Below are 16,741 nucleotides of genomic sequence, written 5' to 3'. Positions count from 1 at the left end.
TTGCCTTTGAATGGTTTCTGCCGAAGTTTTATTGCTTCAATGCCTAAGCCTTTTGCTTCTTTTACTCTCGTACTGGGCTTTGGCCCTAATCCCCTTGTTTTTTTTTTGTTGTTGTTGTTGGTCTTGTTTTATTTGTTTATCTTCATTTTTTTAATTCTATTTATTTAAGTAAATAACTAATAGGCCCTAACTTAAATATGCGGTATTACATCACAACTCTTCTCTAATTTTTTTAAATTAATAGTAGCTACGTAGTTTCCTGAAATGAAAGGAAAAAAAGAAAGTTTATTAGTACAACGAATCACATGAAGAAATGTTCTTAAAGTCATCCAGTTTACAGTAAATTCAATGAGAAAATTCAATTAATATTTACTAAGCTAGAAATAATTAACTCCATATTGAATTTCGTTCAACACAAAAATGACTAACTCTAATGTTTTGTAAGATGGATATATTAAGTTACTTTTGGAATTAACAAAATTTGGTGTTTTAATTTGCGTTGAAGTCAAAAGTTTTCATATATGTTTGTAAAATAAAGGATTTCTTCTCTTCTTCGTTTTTCTTCAAAAAGAACAGCCTTTATTTTTAGAGAAAAATTAGCCGTCTTTTAAAGTGTTACTTTGAGCGAAAGAAAATCAATTGGTGCCTAGTTAAATTCACATGAATACTTAGGAAACTTTCCATATTTATTAGTAAAAAATGAAAATAAATACCATATTATTACTTTGGGTGGAAGAAACATAACTAACCAACGGAACCTACTTGTTGCTCACTTAAGTTCCTAAACAAAACCTATAAAATCTCATAAACTCTCCCTTCCTGCTTCTCAGATGCAAATTATTACATTCTTTCATACTATTCTTGTTCTTCCTTGTTCTGTTTCAATCATTGTTATTCTGAACAAGCAAGTTACTTACGTTCTTGTTGAGTTTATTCCATGGATCAGCACTTAAAGCTCGAGGACGGTTTCCGTTTCCGTCCCACCGATTCAGAAGGACTTATGTTCTTGTTGAGATTCGTCGCTGGACAAGAGATGCATGATTCTGGTTTTATTACCACTAACGTTGATGTCTATGGCAAACAAGAACCTTGGGAGATTTACGACAACGGAGTACCCTGTGGTGATGATGAGGACAGCACCAGTTATCGCTATTTCATCACAAAGCTGAAGAAGAAAAGCAACGCAAGGTATCATCGTTCTGTCGGAAACAAGGGAACTTGGAAACAGGACGCCAAGGACAAACCAGTTCACTACAAAAATATGGGAAACACATCTTCAGTGGTTAATATTGGATCCAAGACGTGTTTGTCTTACAAAAATAAAAAGTTTTACCCTGAAGATCAGAAAGACGGACATTGGCTGATGAAGGAGTACAAGCTTTCTAAGGTTATTCTTCACAAGTTCGACGAAGAGCGTAGAGATTATGTTCTCTGCGCTATCAAGAAGCTGAAGCACGTTAATAGTTCATCCGAAACTTCCACAATCACGGCGTTGAATAATATTTCCGATGGAACTGATGAGGTAACGAGTTCTGTTGATGGCTTGTTGGCTACTAAGAATTGCAAGGATTACTATAATATGTGCAAGAATTTGGAACACTCTGAAACGATGGCTTTTCAAGAATCAATGGTTATGAATAATAGTGTTGACGAAGCAGCTGAAGGGACTACTTTTGAGATGCCAGAACTAGAAGTGCCAGAGGACTTGTATCAATGGGATGGAAAGGAATTGGACGAATTAAATCAGATATTAGATGGTGTACCCGAGGTTGATGTAGCAGTTGAGCCATTAGCAGCAGTAGAACCAGAGGCGACTTATACAACTTGGGGGCAACATTCTGTTGAAGCCAAATGCATGCTCAATTTGGATCCTTCAATGCCGACTTATACAGCGCATATTGAATATTCTGAAGTGGCTGATATGTCTCATATACATTTGGAACACTACTCTGCAACGATGGCTTTTCAAGAATCACATGAGGCTGTGGAATCAATGGTGATGAATAATAGTGTTGAACCTACTGAAGGGACTACTTTTGAGGTGCCCGAACTACAAGTGCCTGATGACTTGTATCAATGGGATGGAAAGGAATTCGACGAACAAAATCAGATATTATATGATGTGCCCGAGGTTGATGTAGAGGTGAATATTGCCGAACGGTTAGCAGCAACAATGGAACCTACAGAGGCGACTTATCCTGCTGAAGCCACGGACATGCTCAATGTTGATCAGTCGGTATATGATAATTCAGTGCACGTACACTATTCTGAAGTGGCTGCTTTTGAGAAGGGACAAGGACAGCAAGGTTGTGCTGCAGATTATGAAGAGCAGTTATATTGGTTGTCTAGGATGGAATTGGAAGATACATGTTACGAGATGTTGGAGCCAAACGAAGCATTTCAACTAGCTCCATAAATCTTTATTCTAGTAGATGTATGATTGAGCATTTATTAATGTATATGTAGTAACACCTTATGTTAGCTTCCAAAAGAATTTTGGCGTTTGGAGTGTTTTTTAATAAGAGGCCAACTGTTACTTAGCTTTCCTTTGTTATTGCACATGGAATTGTAGATACTTTGTAATAGGATTCCATGGAAATGCTGTGCATTCTTAAGTTACTTCCAAAATCTTTTCAATTCAAATCCAAATTCATAAAGAAGCTTTTGATCCCTTGAGCCTCATCTAATTTTGACTTAAATTCCATGCCTCTATAGCATTTTACAAGTTGGATAGAAGAATATTACAAGTTGGATAACTATAACCAAATGTATTTCATGCTTTAAAAGAAATGAATGAAACTAATTAAGTATGAAAATGAACATGGAACATGACAACCTAACTAAATTTCTTCTATACAACCAACAGGCTCATGGAACACATTGTACAGCCTCCAAAAGAACCAACAAAAGCTATTTTTCCTAAGAATTAAAAGATCTTCTCTGGCTTCTTTTCTTATGTACATTCCTATGGAATCTGAGCAATCTCAACCAAAATTTTATGCAGCGACTGTGGCTTGGAAAAGAATGGACAATGGTCACTGCCTTTGATCTTGAAGACACCTTCAGGAGTGTTTTCCTTACAAGCTTTTCTTGGACATCGGGTGAAAGAGCACGATCATCCAATGTCTGGACATAAAATCTACGACTTGTTCCATATTTTTCTGGGGTCAACGATAGCTTCTCCATTATTGGACCAAGAGGAATTGGCCTCATCGAAACAATCGCCAGAGCAACATCCTACAGAAAATGACAGCACCATAAACGTCCGGAGAAACATCAAATAATATGATATGGTGCTTGAAACCAGCGCAAAAATAAAATCTCACCCATACTCTCAGATAAGTTGCTTTGGACGTAGCTATATACTTTTTTGGAAATATTACTTCCTATTGGTTAGTTGATGCATCTGCATTTTTCTGCAACCTTTTAAGTACTAATAGCATAGCTTAATACACTAGAAAGCACATGCATTTGCTTATTCTGGGATTGAACAACTTTAACCTTTTCAATTATAGAGGGTAAAAATAGCTATCATGTTTATTTCCGTCACATTGTTTTTGGAATTTTTTTAAAGTCAAAAACATGTTCAATCCTTATTAATTCCAATCAGGGGCGGCTCTAAAGGCTTGGCTAGTGAGGCCATTGCCTTAAGCCCCGAAAATTTGAAGGCCCCAAATTTACCTTAAACTCTTATTGTTACTATTACTACTCTATACTACTTAATTTATATAAATAATTATTATAAAGAAAAGTGTTACAATATATTTTTTTATTATTTGATTGAAGTTATTTTATACCAATAAATTCATAAATTATGATAATTTTCTCACTCATTAATTAGTATATTTGCTTCACTCTTCAATTTTAATTTTATCCTTTTTATATAGGAATTAAGTTATATATATCGACAATATAATAAATTTCTTTTACAATCTTCTCTGAAACTGCATGAACACAAAAGTATTCATGCACCACTTTTCTTTTAGTGTAGTTCAACATATTATATTAGGTTATTTATAATTTATTTTAGATATTCACCAATACGTGCTACTAATTAATAGAATGAACTACAATTATCGTTTAAATCGATCGGAAGGAGTAAATATTTTTGACACCGTCAATGCTCAAAACTTAAGCTATTATGTTATGTACGTTTATTTCTTTTTCTTGATTGTGATGATAGCCAAATCAAAATTTTCACTTTGAATTCTAGACCTCAACATCCGATAATCCACCACTTTATTCTTTGTGCTCTTCTTCCTAGTTTTATTTAAAAAAATAAATTCATTATTTTTTGTCTTAAATAATTAATTTGTTATTTAAAAAGCAAATTTTATTGTTAGTGTAAAATTTTTATAGAATATATTTAAGGGCCTCTCAATATGGTTTCGCGTTAGGCCACAAGATCCGTTGAGCCGCCCCTAATTCCAATTACAAAAGAAAATTAATTAATTGGATGGAACTCTCCTATTCTGTAACTCATCTACACATGCGGTTACCTACAACCAGAACAATACTTTACTTGCGCATTTGTGAAAGGATTACATCGAACACAGTGTTAATGAGATAATAATACAAAAATCAAAGTAACCTCTTACTAATTTTTAATGGGCCAAGCAAATACTCTAAATGATAATTAACATGTATTAAAAAAGTAATTTAACACATACTATTACTTAAATAATTATACTCTCTCAGTGCCAAACTTAAATTAGGGGGGTTCGTGATTTAATTTGGATTATTTTTTAATAGCAAAAAGAAACTAATCAATTGTATCTATTTACTGAATAATAAACCAAATTAAACCATCATATCGTATTTTTTTGTAATAAAGGATGTTGATTGCAAAGTGTTGATTGCTATCATCAGGAATGGGTTGTTAGAAATGCAAAATTAAAGCTCGAATTGAGCAACAATGGTTAAGGTTTATACTGAGCTTAGAGAGAATCGGGAGATATTATTTTGGAAGAAGAAATGGTTTTCTCTTATCTGTACAAATGAGACAATGCCCATACTATATATGACCCGGTAGTGACCCAAATTAACTAAGCTACTAACTATCTAAAAATGAAAGCATAAATACAAATTGGGCCAGGCCCAATTACAAGATACAACCCAGCTAACAAGACTAGCCCATATCAGCATTACACTCAGTTATCCGAACACCCCTCTTCAAGTTGGAGTGTGATAAGACACCCCAACTTGGACAAATGTGAATGATGGGTAGCACCAGGCAGACTTTTGGTGAATACATCAGCCATTTGAGTGGAACTGGAAGTATAGAGCAGGGTAACCAAACCATCAGCCAGCTTGGTGCGAACAAAGTGACAATCCAGCTCAATATGCTTGGTCCTTTCATGGAACACATGGTTCTTAATAATGTGAATTGTAGTCTGGTTATCACAATAAATAGGAATAGAAGAGAGATCAGTAATGCCAAAGTCAACCAAAAGTCTAGCTAACCATGTAACCTCTGCCACAACCTTGCTCAAAGACCTATATTCAGCTTCAGCTGAAGAAAGAGAGATAACCGCCTGCTTCTTAGATTTCCAGCAAACCAAACTGCCACCTAACAGGATGCAGAAACTAGTCACTGATCTTCTGCTATCAGGACAAGATCCCCAATCACTATCACAATAAACCTGGACAGAAAAATATGAGGAGTTATTAAGAAAAATCTCAGGATCAGAAGTACCATTCAGATACCTCAGGAGGTGGAGGGCAGATTTCGTATGAGGAACACAAGGTTTCTGCATAAATTGGCTAAGGTGTTGCACAGCAAATGAGAGGTCTGGCCTGGTGAGAGTGAGAAAATTCAACTTCCGTATGAGATTTCTGTAGACTTCAGGATTGGGCAAAGGCTCACCAACAGAGTCCTTTAATTTCTCATTCAATTCAAGAGGGCAGACAGTAGGGGTACAAACATCACAATGAAACTCCTTTAGCAAATCATTGATAAATTTCTTCTGATGAAGGAAAACCCTGAATGGAGTGTACAACATCTCAATCCCAAGAAAATAATTAAGCAGCCCCAAATCCTTGATTTTAAATCGGTCATGTAGAAAGTACTTTAAAGCAGTAATCTCATACAAATCAGTCCCAGTTAAGACAATGTCATCCACATACACAACTATAATAACCAAAGAATCACCTGAACCCCTAGTAAACAGAGAATAGTCATTGAAAGAATGGTGGTACCCTCTTGACTGTAATGCTTGCAATAGTTTGGCATACTATTGCCTGGATGCTTGCCTCAAACCATAAAGAGACTTCTGCAATTTGCACACTAAAGGGGCAGAAGAAGGTGGGGAAGAAACAGACAAACCAGGAGGAAGCCTCATATATACTTCCTCAACCACGTCACCATACAAGAAAGCATTATTAACATCCAATTGAAATAGGGGCCATCCCGTCTTTACTTCCACAGCAACAAGAGTTTTGACAGTAGACATTTTTACAACTGGGGAAAAAGTTTCATGAAAATCAATACCTTCAACTTGAGTATCATCCCGAACCACTAGCCTAGCCTTATACCTTTCAATGCTACCATCAGCTTTATATTTAACCTTGTAGACCCATTTGCAGCCTATAGGCTTCTTCCCAAGAGGTAGAGGGACAACCTCCTATGTGTTGTTAGCCTCCAAAGCCTCAAATTCAGCTCTCGTGGCAGCCTGCCATTCTGGAACAACTGCTTCCTGAGAATAAGATGAAGGCTCAAGAACATTCAACTGACTAGAAATAGGAGGTGGAGGATCAGAGGTGGATTCAACTAAGGAGGAGCTACAGACATAACTTTGAAGATAGGTAGGTTATTTCTGTTCCCTAGTGGACCTTCTCAAATGAGGAGAAGCAGGAGAAGGAGATGATGAAACAGGAGAATGAGATGAGGAAGATTGAGGTGCAGAAGAGGAGGAAGAAGGAGTGGAAACAGAAGGAACAAAAAAAGTGGAAGCAAGAGAGATAGAAGGAAAATAAGAAGGAATAGGGCTTACACCCAAGGAGGGAGCATGAACAGGGTGAGAGGCAGGAAACAAGTCATCAAAACAAGCAGAGAAAGGGAAAGGACACATACTAGAAGAGACAGAAGAGGTCTTGAGAAAAGGGAAAATGTGTTCATGAAATACTATATCCCTGGAAACAAAACAGGAATGAGACTCCAAATTGTACAACTTGTAGCCTATATTGGCAAAAGGGTACCCACAAACACACATGGTACAGCCCTGGGTTAGAATTTATCTCTATGAAGCTTAGGCACAGTAGAATAACAGAGACAGCCAAAGGCTCTAAGATGTGAGTAGGAAGGAGGCTTACCATAAAGAAGTTCAAAAGGGCTTTTGTGAGACAAAAGGGGAGAAGGAAACATGTTGATCAAATAGGTGGCTATCAAGACACAATTACCCCATAATCTAATGAGAAGATGGGACTGAAAAAGTAAAGACCTAGCAGTATCAAGCAAATGTATATGCTTCCTCTTCACCACCCCATTTTGTTGAGGAGTATGAGGGCAAGAGGTTTGATTCACAATTCCCTTAGCAGAGAAATATTGAGAACCAAAAAGACTAGACCCCAATTCTAATGCATTATCGCTTCTTACAGTTTGCACCTTAATGTGAAAATGAGTCTCTACCGTGGCAATAAAGGCTTTCAACATATCAAAAATATTTCTTTTGGACCCTAGGAGATGCGTCCAAGTAGCTCTAGTATAATCATCAACTATGGTCAAGAATTATTTGGATCCAGTGTATGTTGGTGCATGGTAGGGTCCCCAAGTATCGATATGTATTAATTGAAAAGGGGCAGTTGATTGTATTGAACTATCACGAAATGGTAATCTAGTTTGTTTGGCTAAAGGGAAAATTGGACAATAGAAAGATTGTTTAGAAGATAAATATGGACTACATGTAGAAACAGATTTCATTTTGGAAAAAGACAAATTCCCAAGCCTGTAATGCCAAACAACATCCTCTTTATTCACTGTATTTACATGTGCATCAGTGGTTACATTTGTGTGATCAATAGACAAGCTTGCATGACTACTAGGTGCACTAGGACATTCAGTAGAGGAACGATTATAGGGAATAGAACAAGAAAAAATAGTGGGTAAAGTAGAATGACAACACAAAGGACCAGAATTTGCAGGAAGTTGAAACAGCTTGTAAAGTCCATTGTCTGGTCTACCTAGCACCACTGGCTTCTTCAGTGAAGGGCCCTATAGAGTACAGCCAGCGTTGGTAAATTGAACTATATCACCAGGCTTTTCAACTAACTTATAAATAGAAATAAGATTGTGTTGAAAGCTGGGGACATAAAGAACATTATGAAGGGTAAGATCAGGAGACAAACTTAATGAACCAATATTGGTAACTCTACTTACCAGCAAAATTAGCAGAAGCCAAAAGGTTTGGAGTAGTAGGAGAAGCAGAGAGGTGAGACTGTTGAAGCAAAGTGATCAACTGAGAGTACTGATCCTTCGTCAACCCATGCAAAGTGTAAAGCTGCTCAGACTCAGTATGCATGGCAGGACCACCAGCATTTCCAATCTCATCAGAGTTAACAGGAGATTAAACTTCAACATGTGTTGTAGTTCTCCTAGGTGCATTACCTTTAGTGAATTTGAAATTTTGAGGAAAACCATGTAGCTTGTAGCACTTTTTAATAGAATGCCCTAGTTTCTTACGGTACATACAAATGATAGAGGACCACTAAGGACTGACAGTGACCTTGGAAGGGAAAGGCTGCTTGGACACTCCAGCAATAAAACAAGCTGAGTTTGAAGGAAACTGAGAAATGGAAGATACTTTCCTTTGTTTCTCATCACTTAGTAGAATTCCATAAACTGTACTCATAGATGGAAGGGGTTTTATCATCAAGATATTGCTTCTGACTAGAAGGTAAGTCTCATTGAGCCCTATTAAGAATTGATATACCTTCTGCTCTTCCTAAGCCTTTTTATTTCCCCCACATGTGCATACAGAGAGGTGATTAACAGAAATGGAAGCTATTTCATCTCAAAGTTGTTTTATTTTGTTGAAGTAAGAGGCTATGTCCAAAGGACCCTGAGACATGTGAGATAACTCCTTCTTTAAGTTCAAAAATTCTAGCACCATCAGCCATACCATATCTCTCCTCTAACTCACGCCAAATGTCTTTGGCCAGTTCTGAATACTCAACACTGCGGGAAATCTCCTTGGTGAGAGAATTGGTCAGCCAAGATACAAATAAATCATTACAACATTGCCATTGCCTGACTACAGGGGAACCAACAGGTGGTTTTTCAGTAGTGCCATTTATAAAGTTCAATTTATTGCGCATAGATAGGGCGATCAGAATATTTTGACGCCAACTTCCATAGCTAGTGCCATCGAAAGGAGTGTAGACTAGAGAGGCTCCTAATACATCGGACGGATGTACATAAAGAGGATGGCACGGGTGAGTATAGTCATCAGGATGGAAAGCAGTAGGACGAGAGGAAGAAGAGTTTCCTTTGTCATCAACAAGAGTAACATCGGAAGGAGAAGTAATGTTACCAATCGTCATAGCATATGAAAATCCCATACAATACCAAATAGAACGGCAACAGTTTAATGATAATAGACAACCAATTGGCTTTACAACTCACAAATCTCGAGCAATAAGCAGAGGCAATAAAAAAATCAGATGATGAGAGAGACGATGTTACCAACACCTTCGCGACCAGAAGGAGACGGCCTAGTAGCAGCAATAGAAGAACCCTAATCTTCAAAATAATCTCCAATAAGAAACCCTAACATACCAGATGAACTCAGCCGGATGAAAATTGACGAACCAAAACCCTAGTTATCAGAACAACTCCAATCGACGCAGAGATTCTCATAATTGATGAAGACTAAAAAATGAATCTTCAGTACAATCCAGGTACCTTCAGACCTCAAATCGAGAGACGGAAGAACGATATTGAAACAACACAAAAAAAATGATCTCAAATGCCAAAAATGAGAAAACGCGAGTAAAACACTACGAGTTTAGCATCGGAAGGGAGCCAAGCACCAGATCTAATGCTTTCCACTCTGATACCATGTTAGAAATGCAAAATTAATGCTCGAATTGAGCAACAATGGTTAAGGTTTATATTGAGCTTAGAGAGAATCGGGAGATATTATTTTGGAAGAAGAAATCATTTTCTCTTATCTGTACAAATGAGACAATGCCCATACTATATATGACCCAGTAGGGGCCCAAATTAACTAAGCTACTAACTATATAAAATGAAAGTATAAATACAAATTGGGCTAGGCCCAGTTACAAGATATAACCCAACTAACAAGACTAGCCCACATCAGTATTACACTCAGTTATCCGAACATGGGTGCTTAAATAAGGAGTTTTGAGAGAGCAAAAGGAGATTCTTGATGCTTTTTGGAACAAACAGTTTTTACATCTGAATTTTCCAGTCGACATAGTAACTCGTATCTAACTATTGGGAAACTAGTATGGCAGAGATAGATCGAGCTAACTCACACTTAATTTCTTCTGACTTGCCAAAAAAAATCATTGAGTTCCTTTTTAGTGTGCTGTCTAAGGAGGTATACATGCTTCATGGTCTCTATGTTATAAGTTATCAGATCATGATTGAGAGGTGGAAATTTCTTTTAACAGTAATCTAAACTTTTTCAGTCCTTTTCTATATCTAAAGTCATATTTAAATCCTCCTAGGATGGTTGCCTTGTCAATATTCAACGCTAGTGATACTTGTTCATCTAATTTTTACATGTTTCTTACTGAAGTTGAATTACTTGGTTATCACACTAATATACTACTCTCCCTTTTGTATTCTTTATGAAGCTTGCTTCTACTTTTATGTCTGCATTGCATAGAGTGATGACAACAGGGCAAGATCAAGCATTACTCAGTATTGTGACATGTTTGGAAGACTGATTTTGATCAGTGGGACAATTCTTGATGATCGCCCTATTCATGTGGATTTTGATTGGGGATTTCAAGAAGGTAGACAATGGGGTCGTGGTAGGAGTAGTAATAGGTAATCTCCACGGTGGTTTCATTCTTTCATCTTGAGATTCATGTCAGCATTTCATTTGATTTACATCTTTTTTTCCCAGGTGCGCGACGAATATCGTACAGACTATTGATCCAGGTATCCTTCTCTTCAATTGATAAGCATGCCTTAACAGTTTACTTTCAATTCTTTTAGCTTTTTTTGTGGTGGGGGGGAGGGATATTCTGCTCCTATCATGGGCAAAATTGATGAACTCTACAAATAAAAAGGGTATGGAACTATTAGGACAAAGTTAGTCAAAGATACTTCATGGTATGCAGAAGGATATCTACGGACTTTGCCAATTAACGCCGAAACGACCTACGGACTTCCAAATCAACGTCTGGACGCGCTCCTAAGACCAAAATCACCATACGGAGCTATTCCTAGGCCCGGAATCCCAAACGGACATAGGTAACATCAAAATCCACTTCAACCCAAACTTATGAAACTCATCAAAAATGCCAACTATCCATAATAGGGGCCAAAATGCTCCCAGGTGACCCGATACTCAATCCGAACATACGCCCAAGTCCGAAATCATCATACAAATCCTGTTGGAACCTTCAAATCCCGATTCCAAGGTCGTTTTCTCAAAAGTCAAACCTTGGTCAATTCTTCCAATTTAAAGCTTCCGAATTTAGAATTTCCTTTTCAAATCAACTTCGAACTTCCCAAAATTCAATTCCGACCACACGTACAAGTCATAATACCTGAAGTGAAGCTACTCAATGCCTCAAATTGTTGAGCGACGCACAAGAGCTCAAAACGATCGGTCGGGTCGTCACATTCTCCCCCACTTAAACATACGTTCGTCCTCGAACGTGCTAAGGACTGGTCCAGAGTTGTCTAAAATCATTGTTTATCGTCTCGTGCACCTACCCGTGCTATCACAACCCAGTTGAGCACATTAGCTCGAGCCAGACTGAAGATCCTCCCTACAGCCTTAGCTAACAAGCTTTAGAGCCAAGTTCCAACTTCCGAATTTTTTCTACGAGACCTAATTTTTTTTTTCAGATGAACACTGTATCAATCACGACACACTGCACCAAAACATGATCGCACACCTTTGCTGAATTCACACCGTGCATCGCATAATTCACATGACCATTTTAACATCCTCTAACAACAATAACTGCAATTCCACGAATTCGATGCCCACAACCCACCTCAGGACGCATGTAAGTCCTGTTCCAGCTCTCGCAATACTGTCACGACAGAAGAGGTGCATAGAGACTAATAACCACCTGCCGAATCGACAAATCATGGAGTCTCTCCTCCTGACAAGGACCATTACCACATTCTGAACTGAATAACGATATTTGCTCTTTAATAGACTTTATGTAAATCTGATTGCACTGATTTCAGGTCCAATAATCTCGTCTCGCCCAATACAAGTTGTTCCGGTGATTAGCAATCTCAAACACTGCCAAAATCTCATATAACACCAACAATGCGCCAACAAGCGACAAACTCGAATATAACTCATAAGAAAGAACGAACTCTGACAGGGAATTACCCAGTCCACGTAACGAATAAAACGGCCGAATAGGTGCTATGAACCTATCTCAGGGATGAAAACAAAGCACACAAAATGAGTGTAAGGAACTATGCTCAACATCTCACTATTGCGGCGTGCAACCCGATCCAATGTAACATTGTTGCGGCGTGCAACCCGATCCAATATAATACTGTTGCGGCTTATAACCCGATCCAATATGACGATGTTACGGCGTGCAACCCGATCCACACAACATACTCGTGGCGGCGTGCCACCCGATCCAAGCAATATACCCGTGGCGGCGTGCCACCCGATCCGCACATAACAATCAAAAAGAAAACACACATCAAGTTGTAATGCTTATACTTATGAAATGTTTGAATATCAACCACAAGTATGCCAAGTGCATAATATAAATCTTGAGGAGACGGGTAGCGCCATACGCTACGAAACTCAGGCACAACTAAGGTGCGAGATATGATCTGCATCTAGAGAACCATCCTACTCACATTACACCACAGCTACGCGGGACCTCAACACATGTGCGAATAATTAAGTCGTCTCATAACCCATATGGCACAATAGAGTATTACATGAAATAGCTGATGGCGAAAATAACATCCAATGCCCGAAGACTCCTCCATAAAAAATGCTATGCTGAATGAACATACCCGGCCTGATATAGCGCACACATCCACATTTAGACCCATCAACGGACCTCCAGTCTATTCTGATCATACCATACTGGGCTAATAACCTTTCAAGGATCCACAATGACCTATTCTTGACACATAAGGATAGCCGTCAAAGCCGGAATAAACTCACACAGTCCACAACCCAAAGGAATAGAATGCCTTCCAAGCATAAACTCTCGCATTTGCGATATTACCATAACTTCCATACTTGGTTTCAATCTTTGACAATCAAGTTAATAACATGCCACACTTACACAAATCTCCCCGTGGGGGTACGCTCCCACGACCTTCCGCTCAGGTAGCAAAGTCTGCACCTCCATTCCACCAACCGTCCTAATTCTGTAAAGCGAATCAAAAATCCGCAAGTCAATACACAAAACCTCTTCCACAGAACACCATTCTCAGGTGACACTAAAAAAATGCCAACTTATTTTGAACATCTGAATTCACCCACTGCTCATCCGGGCTCGTGACATTTTATCAACACCGAACCACAACCTTGACCTTCAACTTCCAGTCCCCATGCCGCTCATTGCATCTACCATGATGCTACGCGATAATACACGTATTCACCATAACCCTTGAACTACTAGTGGAATTAAACACTTCATTGGCTAGAAACCTTTCACTTAGCTCATTTCAGAAGAACCAAACGTAACCCGCAAGTGAATTCATACCCAATAATCATCTCATAGCTTTCTCAAGCGCACCATGGCATCTCCAACTGGTACACCCATTCTTGCAAGACCTTCCGCGAATTCGAAGATTTTTCCTCCTTTCCTCCAATACTGTACTGCATACCTAATGATAGCATAGAACCTTCCAAGTCCTTAGGCACTGCACTCAAATTCTTGAACCCACTAGGACTACTATTGAGAGTCACCCACTCTGACTTGGCCCCGAATATAAGCCAAACTCTAGTGCATTGCTAGTACATGAACACCCTATCAAAGAAGCACCCGACGAAATTCTTTTCCTTCTATATAACCCCCACAAGAAGAATAAACTCTGAGTCTTCCCAAAACCTGAACACGAATCGATAAGTCCAAATATAACACACCTGCCTCAAATCCTTTGCCCGAATTACCATTGATGCTTTCTTTCCTTAGTCATAATAACCCACCAGTACACCGATAACCAGAAACCGCACGAGCAGACAACCACGCGATCCAATCGTAGGCGGTAGGGCTCCCCACTTAGCTTGAAGCTATAATTACATAACCCTGGAATACACCAAGATTCTTCCTTCCCAATCACCATGATCTCGAACAACTAACCTCGCCAAAATTCTCGAAATCTTTCTGTTAAACATTTCATGGACATTCTGAATCATTAGCCACAATCACATATTCGACCTCTTACCGGATAGCAAGTAAATATTTTCGTAGAAGCTTCACCAATATCGTGCAACTACTAAGGAGATAACCCACCTGTAGAAATTCCATGCCGACATCTTCCAATGACGTTGCATTGGGTACAATTACTACGAAACCAGTAAACCTTCCTGAGCCCGTGCTCATTCACCAGTTGTACAAGTCCGTTCACTCCCCATTGACATCAACTAAAAGTGCGATAATACATTCCAACTCGAAGTCATGTTGCATCCCGACGATAATCAAGTTTTTCACACTCCTGTTCATTTCAAGCAAACTCCTTTATGTCATTTTCAATGTTCCTCAGTACAGTAGGCACCATCCCCAAATACAATTCGTAGACCTAGTCACTCTTCCAACAAGATTCCCAAATCGCTCTAAACTTTCTTCAAGCAAGTGGATTCCTACCACATAATCCATATACTACTCTGCCACTCCCACTTCGGTTGAACCGTCTCCTTTAAGCAATTTCTCGACCTCCGCTTTTCATAGTTGGTCTGCAATCCAACCACAGCAAGACACCTCCCGCCATGTCCTTCCTCGTTCTTCGCTGCCCAATAGATGCCTCAAATTCGAATCCATACTTGTAGCACTTGAACTAATGAATTTCTACCAACTCTAAACCTCCTAGAAGACCATCTTTCTCGAGCCACCAACATTAGAATTACCAATTCGATTCTGGACTGCTACACACCGCTATCTCTGACAACCGCTTCATAGGCACCATTTCACAACACCCTGCCCTGAAGGCAGACCCAAGAAGACCATAACACCGGCGAACCTTAATGCATTCTACAAGGACGATGACACCACATCCCCAAATGAGAATTCCACCACACTCAAAAATATCAAGTCGCGTTACTCCATCAACCTAAGACTGAACATCCATAGTATGATTGCCTTTCCTCTGTTGGAATTAAATGCAGAACCTCTGAATCACGCACTGAGAAAAACCTCATTTCAAGTGATTCACTGCGTCGACACATAAACAAGCACCCCACCATTACATCAATACTAACAACTCATGAACATCATAGCAACATGTGCGTAGCCTCAAAACCATCAGAAATCCAGCTACTAAGATGAAATGACAAGACATCCTTCTGCAACCAAACGATATTAACTTGCTCGAATGCGCATGGAAAAACATCCTGCTCCACGTCTGTAGTATCACTGCAACTCCTCGATACCCAATCGACACGAGCGCTCAACATCGTATAAGAATGAGTAGGAAGGAAATAAAGGCATAAGCCTCAAAGGAATCAAATCGCACTATGAGGAATCAAGAAGGGAAGTGCTCCTAACAGCCTTGCAGCCTCTTGAAGATAAGTACAGACGTTTCAGTACCGATCCGGGAGACTCTACTAGACTTAATCGTGCCTCGTGAGACCCAAGTGTACCTAATGCTCTGATACCAAGCTGTCACAACCCAAAATCCACTAAAGGTCGTGATGGCGCCTAACACCACCATCAGGCAAGCCAATGGTGAATAACCAGCTTAATTACTCACTTTAGTATTTTGAAATCATAATTTTCCTTAATTTAACAGTATAAAATAAAATTTACAGGGTAACATGATAGTAATTATGTGAACTACCATACTAAAAATCTAGTAGAAACCCTCAAAACCTGGTGCCGCAAGTGCATAACTATTTTTTAAGGAGTACAACAATAATACAATATCAGTCCAGAACGTAAATAAGACAAGATAAAATTAATGGTACAGTGGGGACTCAGTGGACTGCGGTGCGTAGCCTGAGTTGCAGATCACATAAAGTCTCCTCAACAGATGTGTCTACGCGCCATGGTGATCACCAAATAAACCTGTCAGATCCTGCACACTTAGTGCAGAAGTGCAACATAAGTACGTAAATCAACTCGTACCCTGTAAGTATCTAGCCTAACCCCGGAGAAGTAGTGACGAGGGGTCGATATCGACACTTACTAGAGGTCCAAAAAAATAATATACTAATTCATCACAGATATGAAGTGCACAAAAATAGTGGGGAGAATCTGTAAATTCCTCGATCTTGTATTCTACCTTAATAATTCAGAAAATGCCAATTGTCAACATCAAATAAATAAGGAATATCATAAAATGCTGGGCATCAGTGGAAGGTTTATCTCGTGAATATTCGGA

General features: G+C 38.9%; 2 protein-coding genes across 2 annotated transcripts; both read right to left on the bottom strand.

The window, feature by feature from the left end:
- Positions 1-5,116: 5,116 nt before the first annotated feature.
- Positions 5,117-6,899, bottom strand: LOC108946079 (uncharacterized mitochondrial protein AtMg00810-like). The gene is made up of 2 exons (XM_070196757.1): positions 5,484-6,899; positions 5,117-5,393 (listed from the first exon to the last, which is right to left on the bottom strand). The coding sequence occupies exons 1-2, from the start codon at positions 6,000-6,002 to the stop codon at positions 5,151-5,153; spliced, it is 762 nt and encodes a 253-aa protein (XP_070052858.1). The 5' UTR covers positions 6,003-6,899; the 3' UTR covers positions 5,117-5,150.
- On the bottom strand, positions 6,624-9,537 carry LOC138907438 (uncharacterized). The gene is made up of 6 exons (XM_070198035.1): positions 9,105-9,537; positions 8,715-8,836; positions 8,375-8,540; positions 7,312-7,674; positions 6,832-7,177; positions 6,624-6,780 (listed from the first exon to the last, which is right to left on the bottom strand). Exons 1-6 carry the CDS (start codon positions 9,535-9,537, stop codon positions 6,624-6,626), a joined length of 1,587 nt encoding a protein of 528 aa, XP_070054136.1.
- Between the last annotated feature and the right edge of the window lie 7,204 nt (positions 9,538-16,741).

The sequence above is a fragment of the Nicotiana tomentosiformis genome, chromosome 3, assembly GCF_000390325.3.
Source record: "Nicotiana tomentosiformis chromosome 3, ASM39032v3, whole genome shotgun sequence".
Lineage (NCBI taxonomy): Eukaryota > Viridiplantae > Streptophyta > Magnoliopsida > Solanales > Solanaceae > Nicotiana > Nicotiana tomentosiformis.
Note: the sequence above shows the minus strand (reverse complement) of the source record. Positions and strands in the feature narration are given on the sequence as shown.

Coding starts and splice junctions, on each gene's coding strand:
- LOC108946079 (XM_070196757.1), bottom strand. CDS start 6,002: ATGTTGTACACTCCATTCAGGGTTTTCCTTCATCAGAAGAAATTTATC. Junction 5,394..5,483: donor AATATAGGTCTTTGAGCAAG/GTTGTGGCAGAG, acceptor TGTGATAACCAG/ACTACAATTCACATTATTAA.
- LOC138907438 (XM_070198035.1), bottom strand. CDS start 9,537: ATGACGATTGGTAACATTACTTCTCCTTCCGATGTTACTCTTGTTGAT. Junction 8,837..9,104: donor GAGATATGGTATGGCTGATG/GTGCTAGAATTT, acceptor CTATGAGTACAG/TTTATGGAATTCTACTAAGT. Junction 7,675..8,374: donor GGCTTCTGCTAATTTTGCTG/GTAAGTAGAGTT, acceptor CGCATCTCCTAG/GGTCCAAAAGAAATATTTTT.